At 36.1% G+C, this 21,514-nt stretch overlaps 1 protein-coding gene across 1 annotated transcript in view; it reads right to left on the minus strand.

Moving 5' to 3' along the window:
• LOC125231736 (protein cueball) overlaps positions 1-21,307 on the minus strand; it is a 30,931-nt gene extending 9,624 nt beyond the window's left edge. The window contains 1 exon segment of the mRNA XM_048137298.1: positions 21,114-21,307. Coding sequence (XP_047993255.1) covers positions 21,114-21,174 — 61 coding nt within the window. The 5' untranslated portion in view covers positions 21,175-21,307.
• Positions 21,308-21,514: the final 207 nt, after the last annotated feature.

Raw genomic sequence — 21,514 nt, forward strand, 5'->3', positions numbered from 1 at the left:
CCAGAAGTCTCAAGACCATACAGTTAATTATTCAGTATTCACATCTTCGACTAATATACTCACAAAAGTAGGTGAAAAACGCCTAATTTTAAACTTAACCGATAATTACTAAGATCCTCGATCTAAAAATAAAACGTTCAAGAAGAAACTATTGATATGCAACGGTCGAGGACTGACGGCCTAGCCGAAGTGACAATCCTGGACGCTATGTGGCGATCGTAACACAGTCTGCCTCTGCCACGCCACTTCAGAAGAGCGATAGGGAGGGATAGCTACGAAGCGTAAGCGATTGCGATGTTGGCTAGGCACCCTGTTATTATGAGAATAGTTGGAAAACACCCAATTGTAACCAGCGTGATGGAATTTACGTTGAATACATTGGATGAGGCTTTGAGAACTCTACAGCAAGGTAACAAAGTTCAGTGTTATGTGAGCATTTGTTGTTATGGTGGCAACTCTCGAATCTCTCGATTACGCGTCGTGATTTAATAATTAGGAAGAGTTCAAGTACTATCGTCTACAAAATTGACAATGAAAACCGATTTATATATTGATTGCCGTAAAAATTCATACGGTTACGCGAACGACTGGGAACAATGGAAATACATACCCTGAAAATAATAGGACACAGGTTGTTGATTATCTCCTATGTCTACAAACTGTGAAGATATTCATATTATTAAATTAAAACGGGACTTAATCGCGTAAGCTAGAAGATGTTGATACAACTCCCAGCCAGTCTACCCGTGACCACGGACGTAATGTCATGTCCGAAACGTCGGGTTAAATATAAAACGTAAGTTTTACGCGATTAAGTCCCGTTTTAATTTAATAATATGAGTGAAGATCGTGTTAGTTTAAATCAATATATTGTGAAGATATTTCTGTGTAAGATGAGTTCTAGGTTCATAAAATTCGTATCCTTGCATAAATTTCGATAGTTTATAAACAACATTTATATATCATGTCGCTAAGCTATATTTTTTTATGTGACACATACGGATATGTGGTCTAATAAGAACCGGAACTTATATTACACATACGAGTAAGTTTTTACGAAGCAAAAATGCGGATCAGGAACCGACCGGATATAATGAATTAATGACACCATAACTAATTAATGCAAGCAATTAGGTATTAATATTGAATCACCTTCAGTGCGGTTATTGACTACGATTAGTTTATAACAAGTTTGATACCGATTTGGCTCTAAAAGTAAGCTGAATGGTATCTATTAAGCTAAGAGCTTTTATAGGTCTGTTTATTCAGGAAATTAAATAAATGTTAACAAAATCTACCCTCATTAGACACCTCAAGCTACTTGAGGGTAAATGAGGAGGCACACTGACATTTTATCCCGCCAGGTGGCGCCTGTGCAAGTGTCTAGACATGTCAGTCATGTCACTGTCGTCCATATGTGTGAGAGAGAAAAAAACCGGCCAAGAGCGTGTCGGGCCACGTTCAGTGTAGGGTTCCGTAGTTTTCCGTATTTTTCTCAAAAACTACTGAACCTATCAAGTTCAAAACAATTTTCCTAGAAAGTCTTTATAAAGTTCTACTTTTCTGATTTTTTTCATATTTTTTAAACTTATGGTTCAAAAGTTAGAGGGGGGGGGGGGGACGCACTTTTTTTTTCCTTTAGGAGCGATTATTTCCGAAAATATTAATATTATCAAAAAACGATCTTAGTAAACCCTTATTCATTTTTAAATACCTATCCAACAATATATCACACGTTGGGGTTGGAATAAAAAAAAATATCAGCCCTCACTTTACATGTAGGGGGGGTACCCTAATAAAACATTTTTTTCCATTTTTAGGGTTCCGTAGTCAACTAGGAACCCTTATAGTTTCGCCATGTCTGTCTGTCCGTCCGTCCGCGGATAATCTCAGTAACCGTTAGCACTAGAAAGCTGAAATTTGGTACCAATATGTATATCAATCACGCCAACAAAGTGCAAAAATAAAAAAATGGAAAAAAATGTTTTATTAGGGTACCCCCCCTACATGTAAAGTGGGGGCTGATTTTTTTTTCATTCCAATCCCAACGTGTGATATATCGTTGGATAGGTATTTAAAAATGAATAAGGGTTTACTAAGATCGTTTTTTGATAATATTAATATTTTCGGAAATAATCGCTCCTAAAGGAAAAAAAAGTGCGTCCCCCCCCTCTAACTTTTGAACCATATGTTTAAAAAATATGAAAAAAATCACAAAAGTAGAACTTTATAAATGCAAAATAAATTAATATTCTTTGACCTCGATTTTTTTCAGAATATCTAAGAATTTTTAATTTGATTTTAAGTTGTTTTATTATTTTAGAGTTATTTATTTGTTATTTAAGTTTTATTACCATATTAAACATTGTTAATGACGAGAAGGTTCGAAACTTTATCAACAGTTTATACGAAAAACATTTAGACAGTTACTGAAAGAAAAAATCTGTCACCTCAATGTCAAGTAATGCAAATATATGCAACGTTGAACTCGAAACACGTGTTAAACTAATAATATTTAACCCATATTGTAATATTTGAGTACCTAATAATATGGTAAGCTAAGTAACGATATGCGATGGGTGAAAGTAGATAAGTAAGCGGCAACCCACACTCAGGCTTGGGGCGCATCTTATGTCCTTCCTATACAAAATGTACTGAGGAGATGTTTTTAAAATTATACTCGGGCGGTGCTGCGCTGACGTCCGTTCCGCGTCTTACGACGTGCGTCGCCTGAGTGTGGATAGTCCCTAAGTGTTCAAAAAGGAGGATATTTGAGTATTTAGGACAAATAATGAGGAATCAAAACAACGACCTATTCCCAAGCCAAGCCAAGATTCATAATAAAAGTAAGTAGAAATCTGCGCCAATGAATCCAATTCTAAACACACGGTTACTTTTCAGACATGCTGTCAAGGTTCAAATAGCTGTGAAGCTGTGATGCTGTGATCAGTATCAACTGATGATAGGTGATACTGCGATAGAAGAAGACGATGAGAGTGCTTAGTGCTTCCTGTACTGTACCAGTAAAGATTTATCTATCATGTTATTAGTTGAGGTAAGTTTCTTTATAATTTTATTGTTTTTATTGATTTCCACATCAGAGTTGAGGATGTAACTTATTATAAATCAGATCAAAGTGAAACAAGCTGCTGCATCTCACATCTCAAAATTATTATCATTCAAATATTTCCAATGAATTTGACATTGCAAAAACCTCAAACATATAATTTAGACATAATAGGAAACTTGTTAAATACATTACGAACGAGTAAACGTACGTTGAGTTAAATAGGTATGTAAGTAGTTACCTACAATGTAAACATGCCTGGCAACAGCGGCATCATTATTCAGACTTAGTTATGACTATGTAATCTAATCAGTAAAAGTTGTTATGTAAGAGGCTTTATGCAAGCGCTTGATAAACTGAAGGCCTGTTTTGTTTACCATATAACAACTAAGTTGGTCATCAGATATACCTATTAGTGCACATAGGTATATCTATGTAGTATATGTAAAGATCTTAAAATTGTAGATTTATCTTGCATATATTATTTAATATATGCAAGATAAAACTTGTCAATTTAACTGATGTATACTCGTACCTACTTAACGGACCGTCCACACTCAAGAGACGCATGTCCGCCGACGCGGAACGGACGTCAGCGCCACGCCGCCTGAATGTAATGCCTGAATGTCTCCTCAGTACATTTTGTATAGGAAGGACGTAAGACACGCCCTCAGGCGGCGCGGCGCGCGCCAAGCGACGCGTCGCCTGGGGCGCGCCTAGCGTCGTCCCTTGCGCGTCCTAACTCCTTCCTATACAAAATGTACTGAGGAGACGTTTTTTAAATTACATTCAGGCGGCGTGGCGCTGACGTCCGTTCCGCGTCGGCGGACATGCGTCTCTTCAGCGTGGACGGTTCCTAAGGGTGACTCACGCTAGACAGGGCCAGGTTAGGCAGTCTTCCAAGTTCCAACATATTTTTTTTTTTTTTTATTTAACTAGGGACTTACAATCCTTAAAGATTATATCAGCCCCATTGTACCTTAATCAATATTACAACTTATTTTATGGAATAGTCTTATATCTACTTAAATAGCTTAGCACAAATAAATAAATTTGTTTAGACTCAACTGACGTAGGCTGAGCTAAAATACACTGGGATCCACCCATATCTAACCTATTCAGACCGAGTGAACAAAACAGACCTAGTCTATCGCCTTCGTTCCGTACACACTCCGCCAAAACATGTTGAACGTCCTCAATTTTATTACAAGTCTCACAATTTGGTGATGGTGCTTTTTTCATCATGTACGCGAACTTGTTAAGCGGAATGTGCCCAGAACGTAACCTTAGTGCCATAGAAAATAAAACTCCGAAAAAAAAATCTTGAGCAAATATACACCTAAGCCTATAAGCGGATATAATACCTATCTATCTGAATAAAAAACAGCAAGTCAGGTCCAAAGATTTGCTTGTGTCATGAACACATTATGAACTAACCACTGTTGCTCTACTGTTAAATACCTATCTGGATTTTGTATGTTTCATCTTTCTTTTCTCGACAAGAAGATTGCCATCTTCGGTCGGATGTAGGTGAATTTTGTCAAATAATTAATCATAATTATAAAATACCAACGCTATAGGTAGCTTAAACGTATTTTCCCCTCACTAGCTCGGAAACACGTGTTTTGTCCTTTAATACCAGCGGGTAAAAACGCATTTTATCCACTAGTGGGTAAAGTAATTTGACCTTGAATAAAGTCAAATTAACTGCTTTAAAATTGACAAAAGTAGGTGAATTTCATTTCATTTCATTTATTTATTTCATTAAACAATACATGATTGTGTTTGAAATCACGGACATAAAATAGACAATATAAGACAATTTGTATATGCTAAAAATATATAAACTAGAGCAAGCAGTACATTAACTTCATGATTATTATTATACAGGTCATTTCACATTTAGATTTAATTTAGTAATTAAGATGATTTACCACTTGTGGAACTACTGGAAGCAGTGATAAACGCATTTTTTGCGTTGTAGTTTCCTCGCTATAGTGAGGGAAAAGTTTTCTGTTACACTCGGGTGCAATAGTACATTACATCAGAGGCCGGGAAAATGAGGATTTCCGGCCATGTGGGTATATACGGCCGCGCGAGCGTGCGAGCGAGGCCGGATAGGGATACGAGGCCGGGAATCCGTTTTCACGCCGAGGCATGTATAGTGCTTTTCTCAAACATACAATGAAATAAAAAAAAATGCTCTAAAGGACAATATTTTATAAAAAAAAGTTACTTTGCAGGCCTAGGCCTGAAAAATAATATGAAATCACTTTACAGTCCTCTCGAGTTGTTGCGCCCAAAAAGCGATACTTCCCAGCCCATTTTAAGGAACGTAAAGACAATATTTCATTGCATGTTTGAGAAAATGTATTTTACTTCTCGTGTGTTAAAAAACTCGCAAGTTCAGGATTCTATTCTCGAACCACTCGCTTCGCTCGTGGTTCAACTATAGAATCCTTTCACTTGCTCGTTTTTCAATTCCACACTCGGCGTTAAAATACAACTTTGCCCCCTTGTATAACAAATAACTATTATGCTGAATCCTACAGCATTGCATTATCAACTACTGTCGATATTATCGATCAATCGTGACACAAATCCTTAATAATAAACTTGACTAGGAAGTAAAGCTTTCACACGCGACAATTTAGTGAAACAATATAAATTTATCTTTATGCAGTGTCGCTTAAGGCGCTTATTAATACAGTACTAATTAGTTAGGATCGTTTAATTAATATCATTGTAATTCAAAGTATGCAGCGCACGCAATTCTCGTTTGTTAGACAACATTAAAAAAATACCCACATTTATTGAGCAAGTAACCCTGCCGGTGTCGGTAGTGACCCTGCCTGCTGAGCCGAGGTCCTGGGTTCGAATCCCGGTAAGGGCATTTAAAGTGTGATGAGCACGGATATTTGCTCCTGAGTCGTGGATGTTTTCTATGTATATAAGTATGTATTTATCTATTTAAGTATGTATATCGTCGCTTAGCACCCATAGTACAAGCTTTGCTTAGTTTGGGGCTAAGTTGGTCTGTGTAAGGTGTCCCCAATATATTTATTTATTTATTTTATTTTATTTAAGAGTGATGAAAAAAGTAAACAGGATGCAGCCGGAACTAGTGTCTCATTTTTTTACGTAAAACTTATCTTAGGTCGTTTACACTTGTTATCTTCCTATAGATTTCGATGTTCGTCGTTGACCTGGGGTCAAACAAAATGTAAGTACGATTCGTTCGAAGCTTGATTTATAGTTATACAGGCAAGTTCCACAGTCAATGGCAAATACCAACTATCTTCCAGTATTGTCACACGCTTATACGTTACTTTGTCATGAAATACTTAAGTAAGTACTAAATGACAGCTTTCAAGCCAAAGGGCAATCTCAAGGCTTGAGCAGTACGGACTAAGATTTATGAGTGAGATAATGGACACGAGTGACACTAATGGCCATAAATAATAAGGGCAGCTGCAAGGACACGGACTGCTTGAAAATAAGCATAGTTTTCTAGCAACTAGTGCTTTGTGAAAATAGGGTAGGTAATTTTAAAAATGACAAAAAAACTTTATACCGCTGCGCTTATCAAAGCAACCTGCATTACCGATAGCATGGTCGCGTGATCTAAATATATAAAAGAAAAAACTGACTGACTGAAACTATCAACGCACAGCCGAAACCGCCGGTCCTAGAGATTACAAATTTGGCACGTAGGTTCCTTAAAAGGTGTAGAGGAGCACTAAGAAAGGATTTTTCAAATTTCACCTCCCAAGGGGGTGAAATGGGGTGCAAAATTAATATGGGAGAATAGATGACTACGTGGGCGAAGCCGCGGGAAAAAGCTAGTTAACGATAAAACGTCAGGCCGTCCTATTCGCACTTACGAATAGTGCGGAAAAGACTGCCTGCCGTTTTCTTTTATCGTTTATCACGCGACCATGCTTACCTGCCTGATTACTGTTGCTACGGTAGAAATTGCTTGTAAATAAGCAAGAAATATTTTTGTTATTATCCTACTTTTAAGCTACACCATTACTGAAATATTTTATTTGAATATTTCTACATCTTAACACTATCCTAGTTGCATGCTCATCTGGTGAAATGTTAAAATGAAACTTTTGTTATTTATTAAAATTATGTAATATTTTAGTTTTCTGAGATAGAGCTTTATCATTACATTATTAATATAATTTCGTAAGTAGCTTATTCTAATACTGTCATACAAATAATATGAACCAGTTACAACTAACCTTTAAAATTGTAATTAAATTACCATAACAAAATTAGATTACGTATATTGTTTACTCGCATTCTTACGCAATAATAAAGAAACTATGACCTCCAAACTACATAATTTGTTTGACATGAGATAGCGAATTACGTATTGTTATCTTCAATGTAAAAACATGAAGAACAATATCTTGATATGTACAAAAACTTTGCATAGCGCATGTCAGTTTTAAGGTTTTTTGCCTTTTGTTTTGTTAAAATGACAATCATAGTGATACATATGAGGGAGTGAAAAGTGTCTACGTTTCATTTTAGGTAAACAGAATTCCCCAACCGATTGTTTGTCACTACTGGGCCGGCGGCTAAGGGACAAGGGATGTGACCCTCGGTCCGGATCGTACCTGGTCCAACAGATCTCATTGGCTATTCAGTATTCAGCGTGGTAACGCTGCCGGTGTGATGGGGACATTTGAACTAGGTACGATTCGGGACAGTTTCATTTAGCTTAAAGTTATTATTTTATATATGACGGAGCCTGTTGCGGATATCATCATTGGTTTGTTTGACGAAGCATGTTGTTGATTTGGATTTGTGGCCACCTGACGAAGCCTGCGTTGCGGATGAATTTTCGCATGGGAGTAGTGTTAAGTACTGTTTTATTTTAAGGTTGGAAGTGTAATTTTTGTAAATGTATTCTTGTTTGACTCTAATAATTTTTTTTTGTCACTATTGTAAAAAAAGTACATATTATTTATGTAGATATGTTACTGAATTGCTTCCATAAGTTATGACAATTTTATATGGTAAACCTAATATGATGAGACCTATCTATTGTAAAAAGTCAACAGTAACATGATTTTGTAGACTGTTATTATAGACAAGGGCGAATCCAGCGTGCCCAGGGGTGGTCACGTGGTCAGTGCCCAGAAGTCAATAGAATCTACAGGATGGAATTTGAGACATGTTCGTAATGAAAGCATACTCATAAATTAATAGTTATTTGTTATACAAGGGGGCAAAGTTGTATTTTAACGCCGAGTGTGGAATTGAAAAACAGTGAAAGGATTCTATAGTTGAACCACGAGCGAAGCGAGTGGTTCGAGAATAGAATCCTGAACTTGTGAGTTTTTTAACACACGAGAAGTAAAATACATTTGCACCCGAGTGTAACACAAAACTTTTCCCCTCACTATAGCGTGGAAACTACAACGCAAATAATGCGTTTATCACTGCTTCCAGTAGTTCCACAGGTGGTAAATCATCTTTATTACTAGATTCACCTACTTTTATTAATTTTAAAGCAATTAATATGACTTTATTCAAGGTCAAATTACTTTACCCACTAGTGGATAAAATGCGTTTTTACACGTGTTTCCGAGCTAGTGAGGGGAAAAGTTATAATTGGTGAAGATATGTTGGGTAAGATCCGCGGAATATAGTTTATTATGTAATGTAAGAAGAAAAACAGTAGTTATATGGATTACCTACCTATAGCACCTACAATAATAGATTCTTTTGGTACGATGCTTCTTGCCCCATCAAAGTGCATTTCACCAACATTCATGTTACATTTTATAATGTTTTTTTTTGGATTCGCAGTAATCAGCTTCGAGTTTTATGAAACCATCCATGCACTAAAGTTAAAATCTAATCTTATCCCAGTAAAATCTGTTTAATATCTCATTTACCTTGTCTCAAAAGTATTCAATGGCGATAAGATATTTAATCGGCAATGGCGTTTTCCAATTTCACCCTGTATGGCGTACGTGACACAGGCCACGTCAGAAACTTTCGGTGTCACATTTCAATAGCTTTTGCAGCAAATTCTGTGGGTCAAGTGCGCTGGCGCATGTTATTATACTATTGTTACGGATCATGTTCAGAATCACTTGATTTAGACAGCATCATCACATTGTCTCATTTAGGTACATACATTGAATATGTAATTACATCTCATATTCTTATGAACAAGTTGTACAACTTTTCCAGTGGTAGTATTAAACAAGGGCGAAGCTTTTAACGATTTTTAAGTTCATATCAAATTCAAAACTTTATATGATATCAGTTATATCTCGTAAGGTTACGTCATATTCATAGTTCTTGTAGTAAGTACATTAGAAATTAGAAAAAACTAGCTATTGCCCGCGGCTTCGCTCACGTTAGAAAGAGACAAAAAGTAGCCTATGTCACTCTCCGTCCCTTCAACTATCTCCACTTAAAAAATCACGTCAATTCGTAGCTCCGTTTTGCCGTGAAAGACGGACAAGCAAACAGACACACACACTTTCCCATTTGAGGAGTGTCTTTTCAAAAGGGCTTATTTCCACTTTGAACTTTTTTTGGGAAATTTAGAAAAACATAATTCCACGGTATTGGTTTTGAAATTAATATTTAACTTGCAAAATTGTAATATTGTAAGTTGACGTTAATGCTATGATTACATCAAACGTAACATGTGTACCTAAATAAATATTTAATTACCATATGTTTTTGAGAATTAAGCACTTTTGATGCGAACTTTTGGGAATTAAGCCCTTTTGTTGTGGCCTCGTAGCGTAAACGTTATTATTTTAAAATAGTTTTATTTAATTTTTGGATTTTGTATTAAGTTACTTGATATCAATGTTGTTGTACTACATACATTGGTTTATCCACATATGTAAATAATCATTACACATTTTGCAAATAATTACTATACTGTATATTGCAAGTTTTTCCAATTCAAGTACCTACTACACCGAGAAACCCCTACCCCCTTCCCACCCCTATCCTCAGGCTCTAATTTTGAAATGTCACCAATTTAGCTACAACTGATTCTTGACAAGTTTTAAAATTCACTCTGTATTGGCGTACGTGACCCACGCCTCGTCGGAAAACTTTCGGTGTCACCTTCCATTAGCTTTTGCAGCAAATTCTCTACGCGGCCAATTGTTGCGCTTATTACCTATTGTTACCAAGTATCATGTTGAGAATAGGCACTCAAATATACATTATGTAGATATTTTATATGAAAGTATATGAGAAGTTGGTCATCATGGTTTTACAATTTATCTTGGCGGTAATATTCACCGTGTTTTTATTGTATTCCGTTAACTTCGTTATATAGTTAGATCCATTATAGGAAACAGAATAGCGTAGTTAGTTTTCTTAAATTCGTAATTTTTTTTAAATAATTTTTCTGCGATAGATGTTACACCAATTGCTCTTGAGAAACGGGCTTTACAATTAACTCTACTAAGTGTCAAAACTGTGACATGTCAATCTCATATCGAACACAATCAAGAACAATTATCAACAGCAACTGATGTAACATAATATATCGCAGGTGTACTTATGGTGTTTTTTAGAAAAAAGGTACAAATTAAAATAAACTAACTACGCTATTCTGTTTCTTATAATGGACCTAACTATATGCCGAAGTTAACGGAATTCAATAAAAACACTGTGTATGTAGGTAACAACAAATGACACATACTGAACTGAGATTGTGACCAAAAGAAGACAATGTAATTTAAATAAAGAATATTTAATCATTAGGGCCCACTTTTGGGGAGCAAAAGTGAAAATTAAAAATCAAAGTTTTTTGAACTATACCTATTGTGTTTACATATGAAATGAAAGAGCTTTTCAAAAATATTTTTTCATATTCCAATTTAAAGTTGGAATTTCTTATTACCAAAATTACAGTTATTACTGAAAAATTACCCTTAGGTCGCATGGTCCGATTGACTAGAGTCCGATCAATCGTTGGCTCGATTGATCGGACTATAAGGACTTCTCAAATCCTGTCAGTCCTACTATCGGAGTATAAATGGGATTTCAAAAGTTGACACTGGTGAGTGGTGACCATTCATGGGTCGACAAGCGATGTTCAATTCTATTTTCGAATTGTTCGATGTCATAAACCGGTAGAAGTAGGTCGGTTTCACTTGCATTTTATTGATATTCTTGCGTGATTTGTCAATATAACTGGTTTTAGAAATTATGACAAATTGGCACATATTTATATGGAAAGTGAATGAATAGATAGAAATAAAATAGGTAGAAGAAATTTTAGAAATGCAGATTCCTTCTAGTTTTTTTGATAGCTTTTTATAGGAACCTACAAGCTATAAGGCACTGGTCCCATCGCGAGCTAGTAAGCTATGAGCTATCGGCTATAAAAACGAACAAAAGATAAGCACTCCCGTGTGAATAAGAGACACGGCGATATTGATAGTTTACCGCTGAGCGAGTAACTATAAACATCGCCGTGTCTCTTTTATTTACACGGGAGTGCTTATTTTTTGTTCGTTTTTATAGCCGATAGCTCATATCATAGCTTACTAGCTCGCGGTGGGACCAGTGCCTAAAGCACACTTTGTGCGAAAAAATAATGTTCAAGTACTTACAAGTGTAGTCCAATGGAATGGAAGCAATACGAGTAGAAACACTGAGGGTTTGAAAATTTGACGAATTTACTTTGACAAATTTTATGTCCGTAATCATCGTTATCATCATATCATGTCCCTCCACTTTTATCTGAAGTTTATCGAAAAAGCCAATTTAAAATATACTGCAGAAATGTATCATTTACCAATATCTCCATAATAAGGACATCATTGAAGTAAGGAATGTAAAGAATTTCGCGACATTGGCAAATTCAATAAGGCACCGTCCATATCTATAATTATTTCTGTGCCTATAATTATACAATAATCTGTTTGAACTCTTATCTCCTTGACATTGATTCTTACCGCTCAGCACGTAGCATTCCATTCCATGGCAGAGGTTATCTATCACCATATAAACATAGTGCGATGAGATAAATGCTCAAAAACAACCATAGGTCGCACCATGATAGATATTATCAAGAAAATTGACGTAAATTGTTATGGCTTTGTTATCAATTTAAAATCAATTGTTGTTTTTGGATGCTGCAGAGTTGGTTAACCGATTAACATCGCTTTGCGTAGTCGTCAAGGGCTTATAAGATTTTAACATTATTTAGTACGAGTACGTTGACCTCTGTACAAGTATTCTAGAAGTTCTAGATTTTTTAGGGTTCCGTAGTCAACTAGGAACCCTTATAGTTTCGCCATGTCTGTCTGTCCGTCCGTCCGTCCGTCCGTCCGCGGATAATCTCAGTAACTGTAAGTACTAGAAAGCTGAAATTTGGTACCAATATGTATATCAATCACGCCAACAAAGTGCAAAAATAAAAAATGAAAAAAATATTTTATTAGGGTAGCCCCCCTACATGTAAAGTGGGGTCTGATATTTTTTTTCATTCCAACCCCAACGTTTGATATATTGTTGGATAGGTATTTAAAAATGAATAAGGGTTTACTAAGATCGTTTTTTGATAATACTAATATTTTCGAAAATAATCGCTCCTAAAGGAAAAAAAAGTGCGTCCCCCCCCCTCTAACTTTTGAACCATATGTGTAAAAAATATGAAAAAAATCACAAAAGTAGAACTTTATAAAGACTTTCTAGGAAAATTGTTTTGAACTTGATAGATTCAGTAGTTTTTGAGAAAAATACGGAAAACTACGGAACCCTACACTGAGCGTGGCCCGACACGCTCTTGGCCGGTTTTTTGTTTATTAATATTATAAATGGACTTACTCCTTGCCACAGACTATCCAAAGGCAAAGACGTGGCCAACGATGAAGTGAGCTCTCCCAGAAGATGCCTGTTCACAATCGATGCTGTTCACCCTTGATTTTTCGGTTCAGACTGCTGTTGTTTCAAAAACCAGGGAGGAAATAGTTGATAGCGTTTGTATAGAGAATTGTCCCCTCCTGTTGCGTCTTAACATTGTAGTATAGTGGTTGTCCGTGAAATTCTGTCACGCGAGAAAATTTATCGGAAAAATTATTTTCTATTGTGATTTGTGATCAAGGGCTTCATTAATGAAGATAAATCAATTATCTTTATCGTTTCCAACTTTCACGCAAACACTCACGTAAAGCGCGTCTATTAACAGTTTCTGTGCGGATGACAGAGGCGTGTCAGCCACAGCGCCCACAGCGTAAAGTTTTCGAAAATGGAACACGCAACGAATCGGTTCAAGACGATAATCTCTAGCGCAAGCTAGAGTTTTTAATAGCAGTTTGACACCAAGGATGCTGCACTCTATTGCTTTCTGGCTAATCCCGAGGAAAGTTCTTGAGCATCCGTCGAAGACCACATCTGACATATGACAGTATCGGAAGAATAAACTTTTTTAAAAACTAAATGGGCTTACTCATGGCCACAGACTAGCCGAGGAGCTCCGATGGAGCTCGCCCAGAAGGTGCCTGTTCACCCTTGATTTGAAGGTTGCTGGGTTATATAGAAATATAGACGCCAACGCCACGCCAGTGCGCATAAGAAAAGAAGAAGCAATGCATACATATTAATTATTAATTATCCTTGAGCATGATATGAAGATATGGCTTTTAAATACCGGCTTGGTGTAATCCGCATCGAGTTAGACCTCTTGAAGTCTCGTGTAAAGGTGATAAAAAATAAATAAATGGCAAAGGTCCACCATTACTGCGATGTTGTCACGTGAAACCTCCACGTGAGCATTCTTGTTTAAATAAAATTACATACGAAAACAATTGTTCCTCCCAAGTTACACTCCGATTGTTTGTAAATAACAAATACCTAATTAAATGCGTGTGGAAATGTGAATGTTAATGCAAACACGTCCATTGAAATCGGGGGACTAGAAATTTCGATTGATTTCAATGACATTTCTTACAGAATTTACTAGAGAAAAACATTCATAAATAAATATTATTATAGGACATTCTTACACAGATTGACCGAGTCCCACGGTAAGCTCAAGAAGGCTTGTGTTGTGGATACTCAGACAACGATATGTATAATATACAAATACTTATATTCATAGTAAACATCCATGACTCAGGAACAAATACGTATCTGTGCTCATCACACAAATACATGCCCTTACCGGGGTTCGAACCCGGGACCGCGGCTTAGCAGGCAGGGTCACTACCAACTACGCCAGACCGGTCGTCAAAGCAGCTTGATAAGAAAATCAATATTATCGATTAAGAATGCAATCACTAATCCCATATTTTTTAATACCCCATTTACATTTAGTCTATATGTATGTCAGGTTATTTTTGTGTTTCAAGTACTTAGGTAATCTAAATCCGTCAAAATCAAGTTATTTCCTTATCATTTAATAAAAGAGATAATATCTAATCGGTGCTCAAATTTGTTCCATATGTTCAAAATCAATATCAAACTGCGAAGTTTTGACAAGCATAATGGGAATTAAAAATAATATCTAGCGACAACGATTATGTTTATAAATATTGGAATATTTTTGGCTGAGTAGATCTGACCTTGCCGTGCCTGCTTCATACCTAACATTTGGTCTATATATGTAGTGATACGTGACTAAGGCAATTTCTTACATATTTTGCCTAATTTACACAAACTATTGTACTATAATCACGCTCGTTGAGACGTATAGATTAAATATGCCTCGGCTATAAGGGAGAATGGAAATGTGATAACCTAACCACAAAATTAAAATAAAAAAAACCGGCCAAGAGCGTGTCGGGCCACGCTCAGTGTAGGGTTCCGTAGTTTTCCGTATTTTTTTCAAAAACTATTAAACCTATCAAGTTCAAAACAATTTTCCTAGAAAGTTTTTATAAAGTTCTACTATTGTGATTTTTTTCACATTTTTTGAACATAGGGTTCAAAAGTTAGAGGGGGGGGACGCACTTTTTTTTCCTTTAGAAGCGATTATTTCCGAAACTATTAATATTATCAAGAAACGATCTTAGTAAACCCTTTTTAATTTTTAAATACCTATCCAACAATATATCACACGTTGGGGTTGGAATGAAAAAAAATATCAGCCCCTACTTTACATGTAGGGGGGGTACCCTAATAAAACATTTTTTATTTTTTATTTTTGTACTTTGTTGGCGTGACGGACGGACGGACGGACGGACAGACAGACATGGCGAAACTATAAGGGTTCCTAGTTGACTACGGAACCCTAAAAACCCGAAATAGTCGACCAACTAACTTAGATTTCAAACAAATAAAAACTAAATCTAAATCGGCTCATCCGTTCGGGAGCGAGTGGAGCGATGCCACAGATAGACACACACACACACACAGACAGGTAGACAGACAGACAAACACTCAACACCCCGTCGTTTTTGCGTCGGGGATTAAAAACAGTTCGCTTGTAATTATCCGCTAAAAATCTAACAAATCCCGAAATTGATAAATGATAAAGCTGATAATAGACCAGCACTATTTGTAAGTGCGATAGGGACGGCCTGATATTTTATCGTCTATCGCGCGACCATGCTTCCCGTGCAGGTCATTCTGAATTTCAATGCCACGAAAACAGTTTCCTAGAAGAATGTTTTCATAACGGTCCAGAATTACTATTTACATCGGTTCCTTACCTATAATGTTAGGACCACCAGTATATTGCGATCCCCAGTTTACATGTTTTTCTAATAATGTAGCAAAAAGCTAGTTGGTGTAATTGTCAAACTAATTTCAATAATACACTGTGACGTATGAATATGAACCCATAGTCTCAGACCATTTTTTCCATGTATTACTATTTACTATGTTTGTATTATTAAATAGTGTCCACCGGTTATATCATAGTGTAATAATGGAAAAAATGAACTAGTTACAATTGCCCCCCAGTCGAAATTTGTCCCGCTGTACCTTAGGTAAGGTAATGTTTATGTAAAATTACATTACCCATTTCACAACCAAAACTTGTAATGGTTTCCTAAGGATTAATTAATCTGGATATGCTCTGGTTCATATTATTTTATTGGGAGGCGAATATTCTCATGTAGGTGTAGGAACAACAGCTTTGTAAGGTCGATGCTCTGTGAATTTGGCCAAAAGACGCGAGACGCCGCAAACTTACGCGCTTTGAGTAGAATGCGTTTTTAATGGTTTTTAACTTATGAAGAGATTACAAAAAAGGCAACATTGCTTTGATGAATTGGTCGGAGACCTAAGATTTAGATGAAAAGAATCCGCTTTTACTTTTAAATGGTTATTTATAGTTACGGAATAACGATGCCTTTGTATTGGATTTAAAAAAAAACCACTGTCTCCGTGATTTATGATGCTGATTTCTTTCAGTACACAGGTAGGGTAATTTACCAGTAACTAACCATCGTCTAATAACTTGCTGCCCAATACTAAAAACGAATTATCTTCAGCTAAAAACAGCGGTACCGGCAATAACCCTCTTTATTCATAAAATTATTGTTATCTATGAAGGTAGGCAAAAAATGGAGCAGGTATGTGTTGCATTGCAAATGTCCCCCAAAAGTTCGACCTCATCAAATACATTTTATTCCACTTATTTTTTATTGTTGATTTAAAAATTACTACATAAATCTTTGTGTTAACGACCACGTAGATGAACGATGATAACTACGGTCACGCTCCGTAGAAGTTACCTCGCGAAAACTGTTTCAAGTACATAATAATTATTTAATAAAATGTCTTATAATTATTATATGTTCGAATTTGCCGGCCGTGCCCCAGTTTTGTGCCCTAGATAAGAGCTATTGTCGATGGCCAGAAAGATGACAGAGGTTGAATAAGAAGAGGTCGTGTTACTTAAAAAAAAATATCTTCATGGTATTCTTTTTAACTTTGCATGTGAACGAGCCTTGGGAAGTTGGGACCGAAACCTGGTAAGAGCATTTGTTTAGTGTTCTTAGTTCCTAAGCTGGGGTAGGGACTAACACTGGCCGAAAGAACTGTTAGAACTAAATGCCATTACTAGAAAATAAAGTACAAGCAGTAGAAACGTCTCGAATAAATTTAAAAGTAAAAAAATATAGCCTTGGGCAAGACTCAACTAGTACTATTTACACTGTTACATTTCTTTAGTAGAAATTCCACAAAAGATAAGAGCGTAGAGTGATTGATTAATTTAAATAGAGTTGTTGAAAGACTTGCGCTTGACCTCACCGGCCAACGAATTGAATGGTGCCCTAGTAATAGGTTGATGCCCTAATGTATAATAATTGAAAAACCATTAGGTAATGACAGGAGGTTTTCCATTGGCCAAGCGAGAGGAATGTCGCGATGTGAGAATGATAACTGTAGTGATACAACTTAATTTGTTAGTTGAATTTGGATATTTAATTCAAATTCAATTGTATGTTGTATGATAATTGATAATGAACTTTATAAATGTCGGAAACTATCGATTCGAGTTTTTCCGAGATTTCGTGGGGTTGAATTGGTTGTTTTTTCCCAAAAGTCACCCGGTATATGGCAAACAATAACAGAGTAACAGACATGCCCCACCCAGTCTCATTTCAGCTTGATGGCTGTTTCAACCATGTCACAGCATGTCCTCGTGTCAGCTATTTGAGTTTAAGAGCGTAGTTATAGTGTTTTTGGTACCATGAAGTACTCTGAGAATGACCTAAGTACTACATTTTCCATGGCGAGCTGTGCTTGATTATCGTCTGTATATAAGCTCTATAAGTCTTCTGACTTATGGGGAGTATGTTCAATTGTCCATACGAGTTTTCGTTTAGAAATAGTCTGTCTTCGTTTCTTTATTTTACTAACAACTTTTCTAGACACTTTCGGTTCATCTTAACCTGTTTGAGCTGTTCTTTTCTTTCTTACAAATAAGCACGAAAGAGGAAAAGAAAATAGACCAACAATTAGAAGCTTAATTAAGCCATAAATAAATCGTAAATATTCATGTTTTCTGCATCACATTAAATCATTCGGTCTAGCTATTTCTGTCACTTGATCTCGGAGAAAATGCCATTATCAATTATTGTAAGATTGTATTGTAACATTAACAATGAGACATAAATTAAGTCAAAGCGTTATCTTAGTTGATAATAGCAATTAATTATTTTGCCAAGGCTTTGATTGTATTCCAAGTTCCAAGCTAATTATAACCGGGAACATTCCCTAGTATCGTGTAAACCCACTGTCAATTGTATTGTGATTTGTGTAATCCACTGGGGTCAATTGGGCAAATGACTCTTCTTATTTTTCATTTCATTTCTTATTTTCCACTCGTTCTGTGTATAATGTTAGAGTCTGGCTAATGAAAGTTGAGCCCAGTATTTATTTAAATTGCAACTCTGGATGTCGTATCATCGATTGTCATCTGTCAATGTGACTGTCACTTTAACGAATTTCGGTAAAAGTTAACGGCGTAATCTATAAATAATAATGAATAAAAGCATAAATAGTAATAAAATAAGTGCTGCAAATAAATTAGAAATAATAAAAAATTAATCCACGTAATCAATGTGTTGCCAACTCCAATATTTTTGAAATTGCCACGATTTTGCGGGATCAATTTTCATTAGCCAGACTCTATAATCAATTAATCAGGCTAGCTTCTCAAAAAGACTTTTTCCCCTCACTAGCTCGGAAACACGTGGTATGTATGTCCTGTAATACCAGCGCGTAAAACGCATTTTATCCACTAGTGGATAAAGTAATTTGACCTTGAATATAGCCAAATTTTTTGCTTTAAAATTGATAAAAGTGGGTTAATTTAGTTATGAAGATGTTTTACCACCTGTGGAACTACTGGAAGCAGTGATAAGCGCGTTTTTTGCGTTGTACTTTCCTCGCTATAGTGAGGGGAAAAGTTTTGTGTTACACACGGGTGCAAATGTATTTTACTTCTCGTGTGTTGAAAAACTCGCCAAGTTTAGGATTCTATTTTCGAACCACTCGCTTCGCTCGTGGTTCAACTATAGAATCCTTTCACTTGCTCGTTTTTCAATTCCACACTCGGCGTTAAAATACAACTTTGCACCCTTGTATACTGGTTTGACTTCGATAACAGCATTATTTTACCCGAATCATGCCCGAATCCCTTAATTAAAGGTGTTTGTGTTTTCTTCATTTCTGATATTGATGTTTAGTTTTCTTTTATGTATTATAATATATCACATGTTAGATTAGTCTGTCAAGTGGTATGTATAATTAACTTAAAAAAACAGCGACTCCTACATAGTGTCCACTCTGGTCATAATATAAATATTTATTATTGCACGTGTCACACGTGTGTTCAGTTCGAAAAATTCGATCAATAATATATTCGATCAATAATAATAATTGCCCCGATGTACCTTACTGATCTTTTTATAAATCCTAGTTTTTCCAACTTGTTATGTCACTTTTGTTTGACATCTGTCAATGAATCAATGTATGCCCCATAATGGCAAAACTTTTTTAATAGTTATTTGTTTTACAAGGGGGCAAAGTTGTTGTTTAACCGCACGTGCCAATATTGATACCCGAGCAAGCGAAAGATTCCAATATTGAACCGCGAGCGTAGCGAGTGGTTCAAAAAATGGAATCTTGAGCGTTGCGAGGGTTTCAAGGCACGAAGGTTAAACAAACTTTGCCACCGAGTGAAACACAACATTTTTCACCACACCAACACGAACAAAATACTCACTATAAAACATCAAATAAAATCAAATCCATTAATTTATTCATTATTTATGATTCAAAATCATCATTTGTAGGTAAATTCTACCAGCCTGCTTAAGACATCAAGTTAAAATTTGTATGAAATTACTTTGCACTCTTGTGGATAAAATGCAATTTTGCTATCTGTTTTCGAATAGCAAAGTAAGCCTTTAACAGTTGGTGTGGTGAAAAATAATTTACCTACTGCGTATGTAAACTATACTTATATTACTTATGAAATAAAACTATGGAAACGGATTAAATCGCGTAAGTATGATGAATTTAAAATTCATCCCCATCATGGGGATATGAATTTTAAATTCATATACACGATTTAATCCGTTTCCATAGTTTTATTTCACCCTAAGTGAGTAACTAATCGCGGTAACCGAAGACAATATTATATATACATATTACTTTTAAATATAAATTAGGAAAACTTAATTACTCATCCTTTACTAGGTAAATTAGCAACGATGCGAAATAAGTTCTTTGTACACCAAATTATTTACAATAAAGTGTACCTACATACAAAATTTAGGTTATTCTTTTATCTACCCACCTATTTACCTTTACATACAGCCTGCGATTTTGTTTACATTGAATGATATGATAAAAATTTGTAAACTAGATACACCTACCTACATGTATTCTGAAGTTATTTCAGAAGACTAAATAAACACACATTTATTTATACTTATACGCAAGAAAGCGATAATTATTCTGTCTTTAATTTTCACTGGCGTCGAAACCTTGTATGTATATATTTTCACGGTTACGTGCGTAAATACCTACCTGTCTACCTATTCCTATCATAAATATTCAGCTTGATGTAACTACTGTAGGTAATGCTAATAGCACTCGCATGTTGATAATTAACACGTCATGCTGTATACACAAACAAACATTATCATCTGAATATTAGTATTGATCTTTTCAATATGATCGATATGTTTACATGCCCTCAAGATAACGTAAGCCTGAGCCCTGAGCTCTACGCCACTTTTCCAGTTTTCCACATTACAGGAATGCTACATTACCAAGTTTAGTTGCACTGTTTACCCACGAGCATCCACCGAGCTAGCGGCTTTCTAACTCGGTCGGTTAGCACCGAAGTGGCCTACGTGACTAGCGGTCCCCCGGCAATGGTGCCGTGGCGCCAAATAAATTGACAACCTATTAATGTTATTCAATCAAATATCACAATTAACTGAATGAACAACGAACCCAACCGTCCATATTAACACTTTTCAGTTCAACAATAACCTTCAATTATTATATAACACAGAAAAAAAACGCACGTGTCTCCCGCGTATCAGCTGATTTTACTACTCACCCCATGATTTCACTAGGTTTACAGACAGCGCGATTAGGGCGAAACACAGCGCGTTGCACATTTTGTCTCATAAATTTTGGTACAGTCTCATTCAAAAGCACATTTGGATCGGAAATAGGTGGAGAGTTTCAGCGGAATGGCTGATAGAGGGCGACACGTCCACTCGTGCCGCGGGTTCGACCGAAACTGGCAAATCGCGGTCACCGGTTGCACAGCACTGGCTAGAACGACAGATCACAATACCACAATAGGTTCATTGAAGAAGTTTCGCGTTCGCGCATGCGGCATATCTTTCTTATCGCGATCTCCGCGTAGGATGCCGTTACTTCGGAAATTATAAAGTAATGATTAGCTTGCAATTAATACAGGTTTAGCTCTACATAAATTACTAAGGCACGTAT

The sequence above is a fragment of the Leguminivora glycinivorella genome, chromosome 12, assembly GCF_023078275.1.
Source record: "Leguminivora glycinivorella isolate SPB_JAAS2020 chromosome 12, LegGlyc_1.1, whole genome shotgun sequence".
Lineage (NCBI taxonomy): Eukaryota > Metazoa > Arthropoda > Insecta > Lepidoptera > Tortricidae > Leguminivora > Leguminivora glycinivorella.